Below are 21,204 nucleotides of genomic sequence, written 5' to 3' on the forward strand. Positions count from 1 at the left end.
CCACAGATTCAAGCGCAAGCTCATCATCGGACAGCAGCAGCAGCGACGACGACGACGATTTGACATTGCATGAGTTTATGTTCGAGCACCTGTTCACTCCGCCGGAGCAGCGACCGAAGGTAGAGCCGTATCTGGAAAAGACGGTGGACGCTGTTATCGTTCGCAGCTAATTTTTGGGAGACACGATGGTGACCCCTTTATCATGGACACGAACATCCGCTCGGCTTCTTCACTCGTCGCCATGCGGAAGGCAGACACAAAACCACCGGCACGTATCTGGCAAAACTGGCGAGGAATAACTGCGTGCGGACATCACGAGCGCGCGAAATGCTCCGGGAAGCGAGCGCGGGAAACGTTTGGTCATATGACTCTTGACATCTCGCCCTCCCCCTCTTTTCACTGCTCCCGCAGCGCGAATGTTTCATTCGCGGAACGAAATCACACGTCTCCGTTACTCCCGTGTGCTGCTACGGCTGCTCGCTCCACTTGCTCCTGTTCGCCCAATGGAATTCGCCATAATTAGAATGTTCCGAGAACGGTGACCGGATAGCTTCCTGGGCCGGGCTCACGTTCTGGCTTTTGCATTCGTTTGCAAATGCTTATAAATCCACCTAATTTGGCACTGCCCGAAGTTCGCGCGCCACAGAACATTCAAGCCTCCTCCAAATACAATCTCCCTTTACATCGAACCTCTAACACTGGAACCCTCCATGCTGGTTTTAATCGCACATTTTTCTCTAAAAAGCGGTCTAGCGCGAGCAGTTTAAAGTCGTGAGCCTGCTCTCCTCACCCAGCGCGGCCTCTCCAGCCGTCTCAAGTAGCCCAGCTGTTTTGGGTAGAACTGTCCGCATTTAAGAGGTCCCAATTCACACTCCACCTTCTACTCCCACTTGACGTAGAGACTTCCTGCCACAATGAAGGCTTATATATGCTTATAGAATGCCTCCTTATAGAATGCTAGGAAACTAAAAGTGCTGTAAATCGTGTACCTGCGTTGGCTGTCAGGTGAGACGTTGAACACCAGCTTCAGAGTCTTGTTTGTGGAAAGAATGTACAGCAGCAGTGAAATGGCCATTACAGATAGGTGTGCATCCATGAACTGTATCGGCGTTCCAACGTGGTGTTTTCGAGCATGTGCGTTTACCAACTGAAACACTCCATGCTCGGAAAGAGGGACGCTATCGAAGCGCAGCCGGCGGAGGTGAGCGTTTTTACGCAGTGCTGACGCCGATTGTTCCCTACATTTATCACCAATGACACATTCACACACTTCCAGCCCCTCCAAATCCAAAGTAGTGTCGACTTCAAGAGAAACAAACAGTGCTTTAGGTGAGCACCTCATCTAAATATTTGTCAGGGTAGCATTGGCTTTCAGTGCCTCTGCTAAGGCAGAAACCTGCCTCTTTCTCCCGATGGGACCAATTGCTGAGCTCCTTCAAGACCGTCGAGCATCGCGTAAGCTTCGCCTCTGAATGCATGCTTTGGAAGCGTGAGATTTGATTGCGAATGGTAAGCGATTCACACCCGACTAGATGTAGTAGCGCATCGTTGATACGGAGCAGCGCACTCGCCAGATTCATTTGATTGAGCCCGTTGTTGCGCAGCAACAGCTTTTGCAGCTCAGCCGCGAACTTAGGTTCGACGTCATAAGTGTCCAACTCCAGCTTTTCGAGTCCCTCGATAGCGTCGAGGTCTGCCAGCACGTTGCAGTGGTGGAACGGCCGCTGAAACCGAACAACTTGTTCCCAACTCCAAGACAGCGAACGGTGCGGCCGGACTGGCATCACCGCAGGCGAATAGGGAAGCGGTCGTATCCCCTGAGGAACTTCAACTCGTCGACACATCGGTGGTGCTGGATACACCACGAGAGTAGAAACGCAGCTTGTCCAGTCGCAGTCGTGGAGTCTCCTTCTACGTCCCTCTTGCCATGCAATTTTTCCCGGTTGGTGTTCGACAAGTTCGAAGCTGTGAATTACATGCGGTGAGGCCGCTGCACAGCCAGCACCGTTGCTGGGGGCCTGATGCGGTGCACGGTGTCTCAAAGTCCAGTTGGTCCTTTCAAATATCAGCTGTGGCACCACTCACGACATTCAGCAGTACAGTGGAATCTCGCTAATTTGGCCCCCGTTAATTCGGAAATTCAGATAATTCGTCATTCCCACACCCCCCCTTCAAATATGTGCATAGCCCTATGACAACAAATATTCGCTAATTCGACGTAAAATTGCACGCGCACCGGTTAATTAGGACTGCAGGCAAGTCAAGGACGGCGCAACTGAAACGAGTTTTTGGCAAGTTGACTTATAACAAGATCATCAGTGCTGCCCTCGGTGTGGCGGCATGAGGCGTCCTCCGACGAAAGAAGACCCGTGCGATGTGCTACGGTGCGTCGTACCCGGTGCGTCGTACCACGAAAGAAGCCGCGGACGCTCTCTTCGTTCTAGAGGAGTTTTGTTTAAACTAGTCCTTTCCGCTCAGACCTCTGAAAAAAAAAAAAAAAAAAAAAGCATCACGGACTTATCAAAGTAAAGGTACGGAATAAAAAAAAAATGAAAATGTGCGTTTTTGTTACCCATTCGATAATTCGACATTCGGATAATTCGGGTATTTTTTCCACTCCCTTGAGATCCGAATTAACGAGGTTTTTCTGTACTTAGTCGGCAAGCCGGTGACTGGACGTGCCGGTGTCAGAAGTATCGAAATAGACGCGCGATAACATATGGATCCCTACGCACCTGTCACCACTGTCACTCCGGCAGTTAAACGACGGGTGATTCCGATCAAAAGGCAGCACGTAGCGTGAAATTAGTTCAACAGGATGCAATCACAAAATAGGCAGGAATATCAACCTTCGGAAAGCGCGCGCTACGCATGCGCATTTAAACATTGCGCTAACTAAAGCAACTCGACTGATGCACCACTTGTGGTCGACGGACGAAACCGCGTATTTACGAACCACTTGACCTTAAAATGCAAGATGTTGTAGCGATTAACCATTCCCGACATAATTTTGTGAGGAAGCTACGTTAGCCCTTAATTTGTTGCTTGTCGCGCTTTTAACCTTTTAGTACATTGCCTAGCCAACCGGCCAGTCAAGTAGTCATGTCATGTGGGGCTCGGGCTCCTCGACGGTGCTGTTTGGGTAGCTAGGGTGATTTCTCAAACATTTGATCACTTCGAGAACAGCTTCCTGAAAGAACGTGCTCTAAGTTTTGTGCTTGTTTCTCTGGTAGCCCTAGATCAGAATTAATGGATGCCTTCGCGAAGGAGAAACTTCGGAGACTTGGCGGCGCCGATGTGAGCCGCAAAGGAAGCATTGATGCCAGAATAGTGCAAGTCGTTGACTGTTTGAACGTGTTTCCCCAGTACTACACGACAAGTTCCTGCTCAGGAAGAATTATTGTCTTCTCGGGCGCAACGGTAACGTTGTTTTGACATCGTTGCCACAAAGCTGTCCTTTCTAGTCTGACGTCGCCGTAAAAGTGGATGACAAGCGCGGTTATGCTAAGCAGTGTTTGCGCCATAAATCCAAGACGGGCTGGAACCACGGGAACTATTGCATGACTGAGGTACATCGGGTGCCTATTCTTGGGGTGTGCCGAAAAGCTTCAGGCGGGGTTGATTCTTTATGCGGTTTCACTTGATTGGCACATAGGAAAGTTCGTCATAATGGCGCGAAATTTGTGATTTTTTCGTCACAAGTTGGCGGCAGAGTGCCGCGATGCGGCCTTGCTTATGATGGCTTTGCACTTTACCCTCGTGTATAATTTCTGCGAAAAATATTTTGCACCAGTAAATGCTGCTGTGGCCTTGTTATGTAACATCAACACCTTTTAGAAATGATGAATGAATGGGCCACAGAAAGTTTTTGTTGAAATTGAAATTCTGGTTTTGCGACATCTCTTTTGCCAGCAGGATAAATGCAGCGTTGTCTCATCACTATGTGAGTGTAGAAATATCCGTCTGGCACTTGATCCGTTGTAGTTGTTAACGCTATGTCAAAACCAAAAGTGATGTCATGCCCAAAACTTGCATTTTTTTTTTATACCACGCATACATTTGCCCATTGCTAAAGGAAACTCAAAATTTTTTCGTATGGTTTTAGGCCCCTATCTAGTGACCACCCCCTCCAACTTCGATTAGTGTTACCTGTCTATCAGTGCCTGATGATCCGCAGGCTAAAAAAAAATGAAACAGCTCTTTAATCACGTTACCCGCCTTGTCCACTCTGATTGGCATTCGATGCTGAATAGTGTTGGATGTATAGCCACAAAGTATAAAAAGATAATGCGTTTGTGTCCCGAATTATGTGATCCTTTACCGACACCTCTGGTTAGCATTCAGTGTTTAAAAGCATCATGCTATACCTTTCTGTCCTCTGTGGCTCAGAGACACGAGCCGGCCTCAGCTGTGTACCCCACTCCATGATGTCTCCTTTCTTTTGATATTGCCCTGCCTCACTTCCATCTTCTCCTGCCGAAGCCCATGCGCACATTCAAAAAGACTCTTGGTTTTGAGGTACAAAATAAACGTGGTTATCGTGTGCCCGACCCAGCTAAGAAGCGAAACACTTGCAGTGGCGTACCAATCATGAACTTTGCTGTTGGTTTCTCTTCATTGTTGCACTACCACAAAGCAAGGAAACTGCACCCAGCACTTTTTGGTTTCATTTTTTTATTTCTGTATGCTGAGGAAAACGTTATTTGTGCTATCCGAAAAATAAAAAGACAGCATAATGTTTCTATGTCACTGTTACCAGACACCATTTCAAGTTTACAACATACAATGCCACTTGTGAAATTGTGGGAGGACCGTGCCGGGTATCTGACAACATATGACGTGTCTAAAATGAACCATAGAACCAACATATATCCCTGCTTTATTCGAAAAAACTAGCCTTTAATAACTCACTTGGCCCCGTTCCAGCCGTGAAAGATGCTGTTTTCACTGAAGGAAGGTCACAAATGTTGTTACGAACGTTTAAATTTTCGACCAAACGTCGGCAGCAACGTCTGGGTGCAAAAGAACAGGAGTAATCAGTGCGCTTGCTAACTGTAGGTCAGAATTCATGCATTGCAATCAAATGACACTAGAAGCACCCACTTCAATTGGGCCATCATATTTGTCGGCACTAGCTTCTGTCCGGAGCTGGCGATCACACAAACTGGTCCCTGTGGCATTGTAAGGGAACTGTTAGAAAGTGGCTGGCTAATTGCCACACTATCATCTCTTTTCATTGTTACCAAGCCTAATTGTTTGCGCTAAAGTTGGTTGTTACAATAGTGTGGCAACCTTTCAAGTTGGCCAATTTTCTACTTTGCCCTTTGTGGTACCTTCAAACAGATGGAACAAATTTTCGCGGACATTATGCCACCTCTTAAATTCATTTTCTTGCTGTGCTACCTGGCTCAGTTCCGAGACTGGCATAGAACTGATTCTGTGCGTTGCTCCTAGGATGTCGAGTCTCTCATCACGAAAGAGACGAAGGAGGCTGTTGAAAGAAAAATGGCGCTTTTGATGCAGATTCTCTGCATGAAAAAAAAAAGTGTTTGAATGTGTCAAAAATTTTGAGAGTGGGTTGGTGGCTCTCAACTATTGTTTGTCTGGGCCTGGAAAACAATCGGGACCTTAGACTGGATTGTTCACCTCGTTATTGTTTTATCTCAATAAAACAGCACCTGCAAACTTCATGAAAACCTAGGGAGCATTTTTAGCCACTGAATAAAAAAACACTGAACAAATGTTGTAAAAAGCTACACTTAAATCGGGTGCAAATATGAAAATGGTTTAAGCACCTGTAACCTGGGCTAAAGAACTTTTTGACCCTCAGAATCTTCCGCCTGAAAGAGAAGGAAAAGGCTAGGCTTATGACAGTTAGCAAGGGGCTTATGTCTATGTCGTCCAGACAGGCCTAATTTAAATGTGCGTGGTTGATAGCGTACCATTTGGCCTACAGTATGCAACAGCACCGTACGTTGCTGTCAAAGCCAACTGCTGTTGCTTCCTTATCTTTCAGTCTGACAGTGGAACCTCGACACAAAAGAAGGGCTGCAAGTGGCACCTTGTCACTCATGACCTGCTCGGCGAGAGTGAGTTGGTAGGTACGCATGTCACAGCGTCCCCCCCCCCCCCCTAAATTCCTCCCCTCCGTGATGGCTCATTGGGTAAAAAGCTGTGCTGCTGAGCTTGAGAACGCGAGCACAATCTCAACCGCGACAGCCATTGTTCTGATCGAGGCAAAAAACAAAAAATGGTTACGTATCTGCTCCTTTCGTTGAAAATGTCGATGAAAGACGACAGTCGATTGGTGCCCCTGCCAAGTAAAGGCCTCCCTTCTCTTTCCCGCTCACCTCTCGTGCTGTTCCTCTCCTGTCTCGTTCCTCCCTAGATAACATGCTAGAGGTTTGCTCAAGGCAATTTAAATTTACCGTGTTCACTGCTCCAAGTCGGGTGCCTCTATGCCAGCACTGCCGTACTGCAGAGACAGGAGGCAATGTTTATAGAACCACGTTGCCCTTACTCCACGAGCATTCCAAGCGGAACGTGGGAACTGGAACCTACCTAGTCGAACCTTTCGTAACTGTTTCCATTTGATTTTTTCAAATGCCGCCAGGTAGCGTGGGCAACAGCAGGCGAGGTATTTCTGCAGTTGAAGTAGTATTTTATTTGCTATTGCAAAAACCAAGCATCTGCGAATTTTTTAATAAAGGAACACTGCAAATATCACTCACATATTGACGTTGATTTGCTGCCTTATATTTGCGTAATGTTTTGTTCTTGTTCAACAATGCTGACAGTATGAAGATTGCCACCGGACTTAGACTTTTAGGTTTGGCTGTGGGTATATAAGACTATTGCCAGATTCAGTTTAAGTTTGGCTGGGTGGCTGAATCGAGTCACAGACAGACCAAAATTCCTGCGTGTAAGTAGTCCAAGAAAGACTATCGTCTTTAAAAATGCCTTCATGTCGAGGTTTCGGCTCACATTAGATCCCTAGGTGGTCTAAATTAATCTTGAACCCTCCACTTCAGCATGCCTAAAATCCCAGGTCTAGCTTTGATGCACGAAATCCACTAACAACCTTTGCATTCCTAGTTCATGCAAACTATGCAAAGCGAACACCAACAGCATGGATCTATGAAAGTGCTTGCATTTTTCATTCTAGCATTTGGCAATTAATAAAGTGGATGTTCTTTTACTGGCAGCTTACATGGAGGGCAAGATCTCTTAGTTCCATTTGATTTCACTTTTTGTTGTTTTTAATCCAGGATGCTGCTCTTGAAAATGTATCCGCTTCTCTGACACTCAAGCTTGAGCCATTTATCCTTCACGTCCGATGCCAGTCTGTGGATGCAGCCCAAAAGCTCGTAAGTACAAATGTTGCAACAGTATTAAACACAATAGTAAAGAAAAAATGGCTGCTACTCTTCTGCTACTTGGCGTTCAGAGTACAATTCATGTCTGCATACCCTGCCCCACAGCGGTGGCTTGACCAGAAGGACGCTCTCGTCATTAGTGGCTTAATCAGGATGCAGGATTGGCACAATCCTGCTTCGTGCAGCTATGGGCCAAATGCATGGAAGGGAGAGGGAATTTTTTTTTTTTTCTGGTACGAAGAAAAGAAGAGAGAACTGTGGGGGAAAAATGAAAAAAAAAATATTGGACGGGATTACAGGATGGGGCAGGTTTGTGCAAAGAGGGACAGACATAGGGCAAGACGGCACGAGTGCAATGTTTCATCTAAGAGCTTGCGCTTGTCCTGTCTTACCGTTGTTTGTTGTTCTTTGTGCAAAAGTTGCACGCTTGACTTGGGTCATTGGGGTAAAATTTTCAGTTCACGAATATTTTTCTTCTAATTGTTGATTTTTCTCGCTTCAATTTGCTTTTTTCCCCCATTTTGTTTTTATTTTTGCGTATTCTTGGCTTCAGTGCCACCTTCTCGCTTTTGTTGCACCTAAGAAATTGTTGAACTTTACAAACAGTCCTGCAAGCACAAGGATTAGTGAATCACAGAGCTGAGATTCCGTTTAGGGTGCAGCGCCACTTCCTTTGCAGTTGGCAGCGAGCATCGGAGCGGGCTGTCGCAATTCTGGGATCCTGCTGAGCAGGTCAGGCAAGGTCCACCTGGTAGGCGTTGCTGGCAGCAGTGTTGCTGTGCATGCGTGCAAAGCTCACAGGCCATTTTTCTGGTTGCAGGCGGTTCGAACCACGTTGGCGATGGAAGTGCCCCTGACCGACGGGGGCACCGTGCTTGTGACGCCAGTGGTGAGGGTCTCCTTTTTGCAGTGTCTGTGTGTGGTGTAAACATTTTGCCTCACCCATTGCCCACACGCATTAAAAACAGGCACAAACGTCTTTTCAGTACCTCGAGTTCTTGCGACGGCTGGCAAATGACAAAATGATGGAAAACTGGAGACGCCTGCAAAGGTACTTGATTACACAAAAAATTAAAGCTGTTCCACTCAACGTGAAAGCTGTCGGAAGTACAGAGCTACGATTCGCCATGATGGGCTGTGGCGCTGTTATCCGCTCACTGCCCATCACGCTCTTCGCCTCCTTGTCTCGCTCCTCTCTTGATAAATTAACGGAAGCTTGTCCAATGCAATTCAAATTTCCCGCCTTCGCAAAGCTTGCACGTCCCCTGCGTGGAACAGCGCAAGTGGGAGTTCTGTTCTTTTTGTGCTTGCTTTCATCCTGCACGTGCCGGCACCTTACTGTGCAATTAGGAACGCGTCGTTTTTGGCAGCCACTTTTTTCGCTTACTATTGTAAAAACCAGCCCAGCAGCTAACTAAATGGACGTGGGGGCTGTTGGTTATATACGCAGATTTTGCCTTAAATGTACCTGCAGTTTTCTTTGCGCTAAAGAGCGGGGAGATGTATGACAAGCGCCAGCAGTTATGACTAGATATAGCGCTTGTTTTTTCCTCTGTTAGGGTCCGTTATGCCGCAACACCGTATGGCTCTACTTGGGTCCGTTATCTCGCTGCACTGCCTGATTCCGGCAGTTGTTAGACATTGCGACAGCGACCAGCTATGATGACAAGGCGACCCCCTACAGTGCTCTGCACTTAAATACCTTCCAGCTTGCCCCTACATCTTCTCTAGCTGCAGGAATGAGTGCATTGGTGCACATCTGAAATCATTGCTTGCACTTGCACACTGTGAGTAGCACTTGTTTAACACCTTGCTATCTATGTGCAGGTTTTCAGATGCACTTGCAGAGCTTCACTGCGCGGGAGAGGATGAAAGTGTGCAGAGAAGGCCCCGATGTCCCAAGAGGCCGGTTGGAGCTGGCAGAACCAAGAATGAAGTTGCGACGACAGACGACTATGAGAGTGTCTCCAGTCTCTTCGATGACCCCACATGAGTCAAGGCTTGAGATTTAGCATAATAAACTTGTCTTCTTCAAAAAGAGTGGGCAGATGGAGTAGTAAAAGGTTACAGCTGCACAGGGTAGCACAAACTCCTCATCCTAAATTTCATCTCACTCCCCAGTTCATTTGGGAGAAGATCCCTATGTCACTTGTATGAAAAGCAGTATGAAATGCCCAACATAAACCCTGTACACTGCTTTGAGACCTCTCAGCTACAACACTCACAAAGATGTCTTCCCAACAGAACATGCATGGATGTAGTAACAAAACACATAGATGTCAATTCAAGGTGCTGTGCCAACGTTCTTGGTCTAACAGGCAGGTACCACTATTGACTAGAATGCACCAGCAAAGTGTTCGCTGCCGCAATGCAAAGCACAACAAAGAGCTGAGAAACCTGTACACTTTATATACACCATTAACAGTAATACAAGACAGCACGATGATGAAAATGGACTCGTCCGTGAAACTACCGCAGCCTAATGAGGCAACCACGTGTTTTGCTACTGCTAGAGGTGTGCAAATATTCGAAACAAATACCTCGCGAATGCACTTTTAAGTTCAATCTGGGATGCAATGTACTTGCACAGCACAAAGTATCTCTATAGATAACGACTGTTATGAACAAAAATTTAATTTGCCACAAGGCACGGGTGCCCCCGCATGGTGTCATTCTTTCGCAAAACACCTCAGTAGCGGTAGAATGCCAAACCTGCATATAAGTTCCATCAAAAGAATGTAATAATTTGGGTGTGAGATTATTGAGAACAATATTCGTGTTATATTCTTATAAATTAACCTTTTTTTTTGTGCATTACGTTGCCAATATTGCCACTTTTAATCACGCACCAGTGTGTTCAAAAGTGATAAAAACAACTGGGGCTAGCGTGACTTGAATGCAAAAGCATTATTGCAGGAGGAGCTGGTTAATCAGCCACGAGCTGCTGATGGCAGCTGTCATCTCTTATGAGTTGTCGTTGCCGCCAAATGCGAATTAGTGAATTAACCGCGAGTTTCTGAAGGTAACTGGTATCGCCACTGGCCTTGAGTGGCTATGTGACCAGTCCAAAGACCATCCGGAACTCCGTACTGACAAGGTACGAATCTGCATTATGGTACCTTCATGGATGAAACACGAGATGTGGCACTGAAGTATTTCTGGGGGAAGCCATAATGCTTTCACATTCAAAGCATGTAAGGATATATAAGCAAACCTTCAAAGGTGTGTTTTGGGTGTTGTTTTGTGGCACAGAGTAGTGATAAACTCGCGTGGCACCACGTGTCTGTGTTCAGTTCCCGTTTCTGCCGTGGCTTTTTCTTTTTTAGTTGAAGGCTCATGAAATCTGGAGCTACCTGCAGCTCGCAACGCTGAGTGTTCCACCTGATGGGGCAGAAACTGTTTGCGTATTAAATAATTTTCTGCCCAAAATATTTTTTTGTATAGTTATATTTGTACAAAAATTTGTCTGACATGCATACAGCTAGCTCCATAGAATATAACTGGAAATTATTGTATCCTGAAATATTTGATTCACAGTCAATTTGCACAATTTGTATTAAATTTCCAATAAAAAAATTATATTTGCACACCTCTAGTTATACCACACGATTAAAAAACATATATGGCTGCCAGCTCTGAAGAACGCCGCAATTTTTGTTGTTATTTTTGACAGCAAGTTTGTTTCACAAAGCTGACACGGGTTGCAGCGAAGCAACACTTGTGCGGCAGTTTCGTTCAGCATCGAATGCCACAAGCCCGAGGCAAATGCTGCAAGCACTCTGGTGGGGCAAAAAAAGAAAGAGAAGGCTGCAGTCATCACTCCTTCCACACTCTTTTTGCCCGCCAGCTGAGGTACTCCTCAAACTGCTCCTCTTCGAGATCACTGTTGCTGTCCTGAGTGGCATCCATCCCCGTGGCTTCTTTCTTCATGAGCTCCTCTTTCCTCTGCTGGAGCTGCTCGACCCTCTGCCAGTTGTGGCTGGAATGGCAATAGAACAGGAAGCACTGGGGCATTCGGCCTGAGTGTACGCTACCACTATCAGTAATACTCCCATTAGCAGTAAAGCAAACGACTATGTGCAATGTGCACTCTGAACATGCTCTCTAACTTCACTGAATTATGTAACACTATTGAATCGCTGCTGTCTGGAATCACGTCTGTCTTTCTCAAATGTTCGCACAGGAAAGTGTAATCTGCAATAAGCTTCTCTGTTGTTGGAAGAAGGAAATCTGCTGCAATACAGGCATAATTTTACTGTGCCTATGTACTACTACGGAGACCTAAACAAGACATTTCAAGATTTATTCTCATTCTTGCAAGCTTTATGTAAAAGTTTTGTGCAGTTTTGCCCACTTCCGAGCCACTTTTACATTTTTTTGTGCCTTGGTGATGTCTCAAGCTCATCACTTCGTTTTTTTTTTTTTTTTCAATTTTTTTGCAACGCATGCAAGCGCTCAATTTCTTGTTGTTTAGCTTCAGACAAAATCAGTTTTAGAAGTGTTTAAGTGCATCAACTGAGCCAGCCTCATGCGATGATGTTTGTTGCATTCAAAGCGGAGATGTCATTGTTAATTGCAGATAAAATTCACTTCACTGAATTATTCATCAATGGCAGCTATGAATAGTATGAGGAAGGAGAGGAATAAGCTGTGTAGGTATGGCATCCTTTTTGTGAATGGGAGATGAACAGAGAAAGAAGCCCGCCTCCTTAATACAAAAACAGAGGAGTGCTACGTGGCCCTGCACAGTGACAAAACACGAAAACACCCAACCCCCATACCAAACTACTTGGTTTCTTATTGCGAGAGGTACAGTGAAGACCATTTTCAAAAAAGCGAGGCTCTTCTTCTTCACAACACTTTTTTTTAACCTTGTCATCACACTCCTTTCTTGCAAACAGTGAATAACTGATTGATTGCTTTTGGAACCTCCTTTGTATATGGGTGATGGCATGCGTCATCTCACCCTATGTGCCAATGCATTTACGCCAAATACTACTCTAAGTTTTAGCACTGCTATTAGCAGGAGGGTCGACTACATTAAATTTTGTTTGTAACAGGTACTACATCCTTCCCTCTGCCTTTTCCCAACCAGCATTCCAATCTCTCAGTCACTTCAGTCACCTCCATAACTGTTTAGTTTACTTTGCGAGTGTAACCTTCAAACCATCAGGCTTAGGAAGGCAGGCATTTCCTTTGCAAGGATTTGGACGAACACTACCATATTCTTTCAAAATGCGTCGAACTGCTTCGATTTCCATGATGTACCAAATGAAATGAGCATCGAAGTTAATAAATTCTTTAAACGCGAAGTTTTCATAACCTGTACTAAAAGGATAAAACTTGAATGTGCATAATTTGCTCTCTATTCTAAACACTTCTAACACCAATTGCCAAATTTCTGTTTGCGTTCCTATCACCCAGAGGAGAGTAAGCATTTATAGAGAAGATATAGTAATCCCTTAGGGTGTGGAAGTGACATAAAAACGTGCCAGATTTTAAGAAATTTCCAGCAACCTGGAAGCTATTGTGTTTAGTCTTAAATTTCCATTGAGTGAACTTGAAACTGCACGAGCACACCAATAGCTGACTGCTGCCATTTTTCTTTAGAGCACAAATTTACTTCTAAGGCTTGGCAGAGCTGGCCTCATTATAAGATCCTCCCGAGAGCTGATGGCGGCTGGAATGAACGATTTCTACACGATTCCTTACATCTGTTCGTCAATCTCTTCAATGTCCCGCTCCACTTTGCTCTCCTCAATATCTTCAGCCATGATGGCCTCAGATACCTGCATGGGAAAGGGGCAAAACACTCCACTTTAGTCGGTTTCATGTTTCAATTTAGATAATGGCCATGGCTTGGCATGCAGTCTTCACATACATGCAACAAAGAAGTAAAACCTTTTCAACTATCAGGAGCTCTGTCATACTGAGGGCATTATTCTGGTAATGTGTCCAACATACAAAACCGTAGAAGAAACTACCGTAGAAATTGTAGATCACTGCTTACACAGACAGCTCAGCTGTCTGTATAAGCAGTTATCTTGTTTAAGTAATATCCATTCAGTGAAACCTAAATTTATATTTAGCTATAAATTGGTCTAAAATCTATAGGCTTCTTGGGCCTGTCACGTCTGGTATACAGCAAGTTTTTTAGTTGGTTCTCAAAAACAAAAATGTGCCACAAATTAGCAGGCAAAACAGCAACTCTGGCCATCCTTACGCTTGTCTCCTCTGCAATTTCCTTCCGGAATTTTTCCCACTCCTCTTCAATCGGGTCTTTGTACTCCACGTTCCTTGCCTAAGTGACAAGAGCAGAAGTATAAATGGAATCAGTCCAGCAGGAAAATGATGGCTAACATGCGAGAAAATCAAGCACAGAGATCAACAGATGAAGGGCATGGATAACAACAACTTAGGCACAACAATTAATTAAACAGATAGAAAATGGGCAATTAACCTAATATAAATAAGAAGTTAGAGAATGTTAGCCGATGTTTGAAGGGTGCTCTCACACCTACATCAATAAAGACGGGCAGGGGTGACTGGCCCAACTACTGGCCGTAGAATCTTGAAATTTGTAAAGTGCACTCTGCCCTTGACTCGCTAAGTTTTCTTGGACGAACACTAGACTCCTTCATAGATTCACTAAGGCAGAATTTTCTTATAGATGATGTTCTCTGAAAAGTTTAGTGGGCGAATTCTTCACTTGGCAACACTGGAAACCGCCATGTCTGTGCTCGCTGTGCCTTGCACAAGCACTCGCATCTTGGAAGAAAAAAAAAAAAAAAAAACCACTGGTGTGCATCGTTTGCCTTGTTTCATCCTGATTCGCAGCCGCGGCATCAACAAATGCTTTATTACTCTCACTCGCAAAATGCGGTGGCGCTCTCCTTGCCCTCAAAAATTTCGCATCGCTGTAGAATAAAACCACGGCTGCCTATTCTCCATTTTCGTCATTATGTATAGCTTATCTGAGTAAAGCTTCCATTAAATTAGGTACGAGTGTTATTCCAATGAGGCGATCTTTTGTATGAGCCAAGCATTTCTTTTGCCTTCATGGTCCCTTGAAAATGAAAATCCCCACCATCTTGCTCAATTTGCTGCGAAACCAAGTCTCGAATCAATAGCATGTGTTGTACACCTCTCATTTCGCTTTTTTGCCCCATTTCTTTCAAGGTATCTTCAGTTCAGGATTTGACTCTCTCGGACAAGGCAAGACCATTGCAGTGCCTACTTCTTTGCATTAAACTTCCGCCTTTCCTCCCAAGGTGTTAGGCACATCTACCACATGTGGTTCGTTCATGCAGCCAACAGTCTACGCCGAGCACTAGACAGGGGTTCGATTCCTGCTGCTGAGCGGTCGGTTCTAATTGCTGAAATATTCTAGTACCTATTTAGAAGATCTGAGGGACAAACACACAGACCAGAATTTTTTTAATGCAAAAGCACTAAGGTCCGACCTTGGCTGATTTTGCATGAGCTGGTTGAAGCTTCATTCAAGAAGCCTCATTCAAGGAGCCTTCTGTATTTGCCAGTTTATAACTTGCCTGCGCAAAGGCTGATCCATGGCAGAGGGACAGGGAAACAGGTGTGCAATGGCCTGACGTTAGGCCTAATGCCACACTTTGAGCTCTAATGCTAGAAACCGGTACACGCAGTTTAACATACAATGAGTATGACGTTGCTTTGCACGTTGCAAGGTTCATATTAGGGTTACCTAACAGTAAGCCTAAACATGTGACATTCGGCCTTATGTTGTGGTTTTTGGTCTATCGTCGTCAACCAGTGCCCACTGGAAAAAAGTATTACTCATTGTACTTCAAGAGATGGGTACCGGCTGGCGCCATAAAGCCTTAACGTGTAACGTTAGGCCTAAGCTTCAGCACACACCCAACAGCCGCTACTGTTATTCTAGCAAAGTGTTACATGCCCACAGGATAGTATGTACATATCCACTGTAATGTACCAAACGATGCATTTTAAGCGGAAACGAACTGGACAACACTTTATGAACAGGAATGCATGCTTTCACACAATATCCTCTGATTGGTACAATCATCTCGTTTTTTTTTTCTTTTAATAACAAGTTGGACAGCAAAGTTATCCACTAAAAAAAAGAAAGAAAAAACTGGCTTCAGTAAAACCAGCTGCTGGTTGAGCAAACTAAAATAACAGACTGCTCAAAACGGAAATTTTAACACATATAAATCCTAGTAACACCATTAAAAATCTGGAAGCAGTGCCTGAGACCTGTAAAGTGTTGTACCTTTGCATCGAGAACAGGATCATCGAAGAACCCTTCTGGCAGCACCTCTGCACGCGTCTTTTTGCTGGATGACTGTGGCTTCACTTGTGATGAGCGGCCTGCTGAAGTCTCTTCCACCTGCTGTGAAGGGGCTTTGTCGAAGAAACCTGGAAAAACAAATGCTTGATGTAGAAAATTTGATACATACAACAGCAATGTCCTAGCTGTCATTCCGTTTTGCATGGCAACTTTTGCAGGAAATTACACAGGTTACACTCTCACAAGCTTACCAACCAATTTCAATCCGTAGTCCAACCAACTTGAATGGTGCCTAAATGTCAAAAATGTTTCTCTACTGAGGCAAGCATTACAGTTAAGCAAACTGCTCCTGAGTCCCCTGCCTGAAGTGTTGCATGATAGGCACGAGAACTGTGGAATTATTTTACAAATTTCTTGGAGGCATGTTTGTTTAGATTAGCGTATTGGTGATTCTGAATACACACAATTTATTTACAAGGAACGTACATTTTAAAACCTGTTGCCACACCTGCTTAAAATGTTTTATCTACATCTCTGGGTACATATTGCGTAGATGCACTTCTTCCAGAATTGAGAATAGCAGAGGGGACCCTGGTCTTTACAAAAAAAAGATCAAATTTATGTGCTGTCTTCATTTATAACCTACAAGTTATAAAAAAACAATGCATTACAGTCCTATCACAAATACAGCCGAACCTCGTTATAACAAAGCAGTATCGGCACAGTAATTTAGTTCGTTATATCCGATATTCGTTGTAACAGCAAAGCTAAAAATTGTTTCAAGCCAATCGGTTACCTGGCTCCCGCAAAAATCCTTGATACAAAAACGCATTATTTTAATCTTTGAACCTACTATAAACAAGGTAACCCTTATCTTTCTCCTTGTGGCATTTCAAGCTCAATGAACCAGAACATGAAACGAAAAATCACCGCAGAACAAAGTTCATTTGACAAAACAGGCTTGCATTCCTGTTTTTTTTTAGCAAGGATGTCATCTTTGGTGGCTATTCACAGCACTGAGCCACCACAGTGCCTACGAACAAAGGGGCCTTTTCTACTTCTGCACTTTCGGACTCCGGGGGTTTTTCAAAGTATCTTCTCAGCCTACTAGTGGCTTCTTCGTTATATCCGATAATGTCCGCGGCTCTCGCAGTTTCACTTTCGTTATAAAAGATCAAGTGTCATTGAAATGAAGAATGACCAACCAAAGTTGGTATTTAGTTCGCTATAGCTGACAATTCGCTATATCAGTGTTTGTAATAACCAGGTTCAACTGTACTTACTAATCTGTTGCACTCCAAAGTCTCCTAAACAACTATTTATGCCTACAATTCCACACGTCCCTCCTTGTTTTCTCAAAGCTAACTTTTCCACCATGGAACCAACTGTCACACACGGCATCCTGGGATGTACGGGTCTCACATACATTATTCTTGCTGCAATCAAAAGCTTATCTATTGGATAGTGCAATAAAACTATAACACTTGTTGGCACATGTGTAAAATATTCTGTAGTTTACATTTGCTGTACGACACAAAATTGCACTCAACCGTGATTTTTGCAATGGGAAAGCTATAAGTACAGCTGTGGTATAACTGCACTCCTTGGTCTTTATGGAGCAGAAATGCAGGCAAACTGAGCTGGTGTTTATGCTGCAGCTAATCGTGAAAAAATTCCGGTGGAAGAGTGAGATGTAACGTATCCCACAACTTCAAACTTGTGCTACATAGGCCACAACTGTTTGCACATTTGTTCTGAGCATGCCAACAGACGTTCTGTGTGAAAATGTGATGTGCATGGGTTAAAAAGTAATGAACATGGCTTCAAGACAAGCATTTTTCTCCTCAAAGAAAGCCATTTCTGAAGTGTGGAATGAGTACGAAATGAATCTGATGCAGGCGCTGAAGATTATCACATGCAATAGTTTCGAAACCTTATCAAACAACAGAAAAAAATGGTGTGGCAAGTGTACTGCATTTTAGGGAGAGCATTTTGAGAGCAAATAAACGCAGTGCACTGACCCTTCACACTGGCCGACCATTTGAGTGTTTTTGCTAGAACTGTGTAGTAACCGTCTGGTACCTGTACCATCTGGTATGGGATCGCCAACAGTCCCCATCCCTCACACCCAATCTATGTCCCATGTACGAGCAGTGGGTGGGCCGGCTGTCCAGCTTGGACCTCTTGACCCAGGGTATGGTGATAGAGAGGGCACGAGCAGCCAGCAAGGACAAAGGCATGCTGGACTAGAGGACACCCCCCACAGGGCCGGTGCTCTCAGCATCACACACCAATGAACTTGCAATTAAACATGCTTCCTTTCTCTCTCTCCATGTATCCAAGGTTTTTTTTAGCTCTATTTTTGGGACTGCTTCATTACTTGGAAGCGTTTACAGCCCCCATCAGGATTAAAAAATCGGTCCTAATATGCATGTGAAATTTTAAAAAAAGAAAATGCATCTTGTTATTCTGCGGACCCCTCTCCCAAATCAGCAATATTTGTCCACCAATATTTGCACAATGGTGGAAACATTTTACAAAGCTCACCACTTGGTAGCGCAGATTCAGTCTTTTCCGTGGAACTTGACTCTGATGCAGGTTTGCTGACGTCCATTTCCTCATCTGACGAGTAGTCAGCCACTGGGAGAGACCCTTTCGGTTTTTTGTGAGGGGGACTGTGAGAGACATTGCACAGTGTAAATACACACTACAGAAAGAAAACACTTGTTACTTTGCAGCCGAACCGGTTCTTAAGCCAGTGCTGTTAACAATATTGTTAAACGTTAATAACTTTAACAGTTAACAGTAAAACGTTAACAGTTAACACGCTCCCAAAAGCTCTGAATATAGAACTATGCAAATTGTCAGTTTGTTGCTGCGTTTTTGCAAACACAGCAAGGTCATATTGCTAAAATGAGGTTTTGGTTTCTTGTGTGCCACTGTTTTGAATAATCTCTTGGTTATATGCGTTTACGAAAGGTGAACATCACTGTGCTCGTTGCATTATTGTGCTTCTTCCTTTGTTGCTCCTGTGGAACTAACAGGAACTGAGGAGCTTGTGTGCCTTCAGTTTGTGTCCGTCGCAAGATCGAAGCCCCAAGCCGACTGCTAGTAAAAGATAACATGCAAAGATGCACATATTCGGGTTGCCGCTTATGCAGGTATTACTCCCAACTATTCCCACGTCTGTAAGTGAGAAATTGTAGCTCGTACTTTGAATGTGCTTTGTATCAAACGGGGCGACCCCAATTTGCAAAAAGGGCGACTTTGTAAAAACCACGTAACAGTGAGTGAAACTGCACTTACCTGGCATTCCCTCCATGGCTTCGCCCTTTATCTGGAACACAACCAATACACACGGGTAATTTACCGCCAATCTTTCAGTATTGCCAAAGAAAAAGTAAACAACTCACCGTCACCGTTTGTGGTTTCAGCCGATGCATCACTTGCACGTTTGGCCGGGATAACACTTTGCCCGCGTTTTGCCGCGCTTTCTTTGAAATCTTCCACACTCTTAAAACAAAATTGGGTGATATGAAAGCCCTCGAATAGGCAAAAACATCGCGGCGATCGTCGACGAATGTATACATTACTCACCTCTTTGTGCGCTTTTCCAAGAACGTGAGTTGCCCATAACGTCTCGCTTTTTATGTGGACCATACATACTGTACATGTCAGCTGGCCTAAGCTGTTATATGTGAACTTACATTAAGGAAAACGAAAATGATCAGCACACCAAACAGTTCAAACATGGGTGCAAACACCAAGACGGCAAGTGCAGGCTGTGCTGCGCGCAACATGGCAGAAATACGTAAAAAGGATATCTTGCGTACGGAGATGTAATCTTCTTCGATGACTGACTTAAAGCTTCCTTTCGCTCTCTCATTAACCGTTTCAGGTCATCTTTTTGGATAACTTTCTTTCGCGCATTGGGCGCTGCCATCTTGGCTGGATTGCGTTAGCTCAGGCATTGGATCGGATCGAACAAGCGGCGGATAGCAGCGGCACAAGAATGATAACCCTTTCCTAGTACAAGCTGTAAAATTTGAAACTAATCGCAGATTAATTTCTCATTAAGGCAAAGAAAATTGCCAGATCTGCAAGAGCTTCTCCAACGCGCAGCCAGAACGCAAGTGATGACGATGTCACATCTTATCTGCAATCTCATCATAACGCGCGCTAGACGTGACTGTTTTAAATATATACATTGCATCGACGCTTAATGTATCCGCCGTACGAATGACGTTAACTATATTATCCTTTCATGGTTGAAGGCACTCGTAATTTTCACAGCAGAGCTGTTTAAGCTTTTAATTCCGCCTTGGAGCGTTACCAGAAAAGCCCACCCGAGCGCACGTGAGCGTGTGCCTCGTGAGGAGCGCCCAGCGTCGGCCAGGTGCACCTTCGAGAACCCTGGCGAAAGATGACGTCACACGTGACGTGATCTTCCGCGTGCTGTTCTTTTCGCCAGTTCACGTGCTTTCGCGCCTGAAGTGGTGAGCACAGACGCACCACTAGTGCAAGCAGTGCTAATTTTTTAAAAACTGTTTGGTATGTATTTGAAAGGGATCGCCAAGCCTGGACTTATCTCAATTAATTTTATATATTTGGCAATTTTCGATTGGGCATTGCTGGCCACATTCGTCGCACTAATGCAGCCCTCCTTGCCTTTTCACTGCAACAGAAGGAATCAATGTGGGAAACCCCAATGTTACAATGACTAAGCCACTCTGTACCTGGCTCGACTGCAGCACCGGGCCTCTATTCTATCAACTTCGCTACTACAAGAAACAAATGCATGAATGGGAAGACCATTTTCCACATAGGCCCTAAGGATACCTTCGGAAGACCTCACGTATCCCCCGCCGGATGTTTCAAGTTGGCTTTACTACTATACATACATGCACTGATGAGAAACCAGCTTTAACAGCGATGCTGTTAAAGCTGGTGGTTGGGCTGGCAAACGTGTACAGGATAACCTCCCCACCTGTCGGAGGCGTGATACAACTGGTACAAGCTTGGCTTTGGCAATGCGCTGAGGGGTGGCTCAAACCATTGTTTGTTGCGACATGTGATGCAGTTTTGATGGTGCAAAGAGAAGAATTAATGCCAAATGAAAGAAGTTAAAAGGTAGAGAAGTGACAACGTTAATCAACTTACTCAGCGTCCCACATGCCAGACCACAGAAGCCGAGCGGTGGGCACCGAAGGAGTTCAAAAATTCTGAGCAAACACTCGTCCCACTGCGCCTTGCACTACTTTTGGAGCTTCACTGCTAAGCCGGTGGGCACGTGTACATTGTACATACTTTAATGACTGAGTATTCATTGCTTTTTGGGGGGCTAACGACGACACTAATGCAGAAAACTTGACTGAGTCTTAAAGCATAACCACGCAGAAAACTTGGCCGAACCAAGAATAGGCCAGGTGGAGCCACCAGCTTCGCTATTTGCCCAGTCTTCATGTCACTAGTGTGACGCTGGCCCAATTATTTTCTAGTGGCAATATAAGTAGCTTTGCACCAAAATATGAAGGCCCTCTA

The 21,204-nt window shown here is 44.6% G+C and overlaps 2 protein-coding genes across 4 annotated transcripts; one reads left to right on the forward strand and one right to left on the reverse strand.

Moving 5' to 3' along the window:
• Positions 1–2,940: 2,940 nt before the first annotated feature.
• On the forward strand, positions 2,941–9,432 carry LOC144178785 (tRNA wybutosine-synthesizing protein 3 homolog). Of its 3 annotated transcripts, none has more exons than XM_077706895.1 (7): positions 2,941–3,012; positions 6,017–6,097; positions 7,269–7,367; positions 8,056–8,127; positions 8,197–8,265; positions 8,363–8,427; positions 9,204–9,432. In XM_077706895.1, the coding sequence occupies exons 1-7, from the start codon at positions 2,971–2,973 to the stop codon at positions 9,367–9,369; spliced, it is 594 nt and encodes a 197-aa protein (XP_077563021.1). In that variant the 5' UTR covers positions 2,941–2,970; the 3' UTR covers positions 9,370–9,432. The 3 variants fall into 3 exon arrangements, with proteins under 3 accessions (XP_077563021.1, XP_077563018.1, XP_077563019.1); XM_077706892.1 differs by lacking the exon at positions 2,941–3,012 and adding an exon at positions 3,093–3,420 and having other exon boundaries at positions 9,204–9,423; XM_077706893.1 differs by lacking the exons at positions 2,941–3,012; positions 6,017–6,097 and adding an exon at positions 3,093–3,420 and having other exon boundaries at positions 9,204–9,431.
• Positions 9,433–9,765: 333 nt separating this feature from the next.
• Positions 9,766–19,645, reverse strand: LOC144178784 (zinc finger protein 830). Its single transcript, XM_077706891.1, has 9 exons — positions 19,484–19,645; positions 19,261–19,356; positions 19,077–19,176; positions 18,970–19,000; positions 18,211–18,338; positions 15,646–15,791; positions 13,600–13,677; positions 13,089–13,165; positions 9,766–11,355 (listed from the first exon to the last, which is right to left on the reverse strand). The coding sequence occupies exons 1-9, from the start codon at positions 19,604–19,606 to the stop codon at positions 11,193–11,195; spliced, it is 942 nt and encodes a 313-aa protein (XP_077563017.1). The 5' UTR covers positions 19,607–19,645; the 3' UTR covers positions 9,766–11,192.
• Positions 19,646–21,204: the final 1,559 nt, after the last annotated feature.

The sequence above is a fragment of the Haemaphysalis longicornis genome, unplaced genomic scaffold (assembly GCF_048455015.1).
Source record: "Haemaphysalis longicornis isolate Haplotype H1 unplaced genomic scaffold, Haemaphysalis longicornis Haplotype H1 scaffold_4, whole genome shotgun sequence".
In the NCBI taxonomy this organism is placed as follows: Eukaryota; Metazoa; Arthropoda; class Arachnida; order Ixodida; family Ixodidae; genus Haemaphysalis; species Haemaphysalis longicornis.

Coding starts and splice junctions, on each gene's coding strand:
- LOC144178785 (XM_077706892.1), top strand. CDS start 3,250: ATGGATGCCTTCGCGAAGGAGAAACTTCGGAGACTTGGCGGCGCCGAT. Junction 7,368..8,055: donor TGGATGCAGCCCAAAAGCTC/GTAAGTACAAAT, acceptor CTTCCTTTGCAG/TTGGCAGCGAGCATCGGAGC. Junction 8,428..9,203: donor AACTGGAGACGCCTGCAAAG/GTACTTGATTAC, acceptor ATCTATGTGCAG/GTTTTCAGATGCACTTGCAG.
- LOC144178784 (XM_077706891.1), bottom strand. CDS start 19,606: ATGGCAGCGCCCAATGCGCGAAAGAAAGTTATCCAAAAAGATGACCTG. Junction 13,678..15,645: donor ATCCTGTTCTCGATGCAAAG/GTACAACACTTT, acceptor CTTGTCACTTAG/GCAAGGAACGTGGAGTACAA. Junction 11,356..13,088: donor GAAGAGATTGACGAACAGAT/GTAAGGAATCGT, acceptor TTGCCATTCCAG/CCACAACTGGCAGAGGGTCG.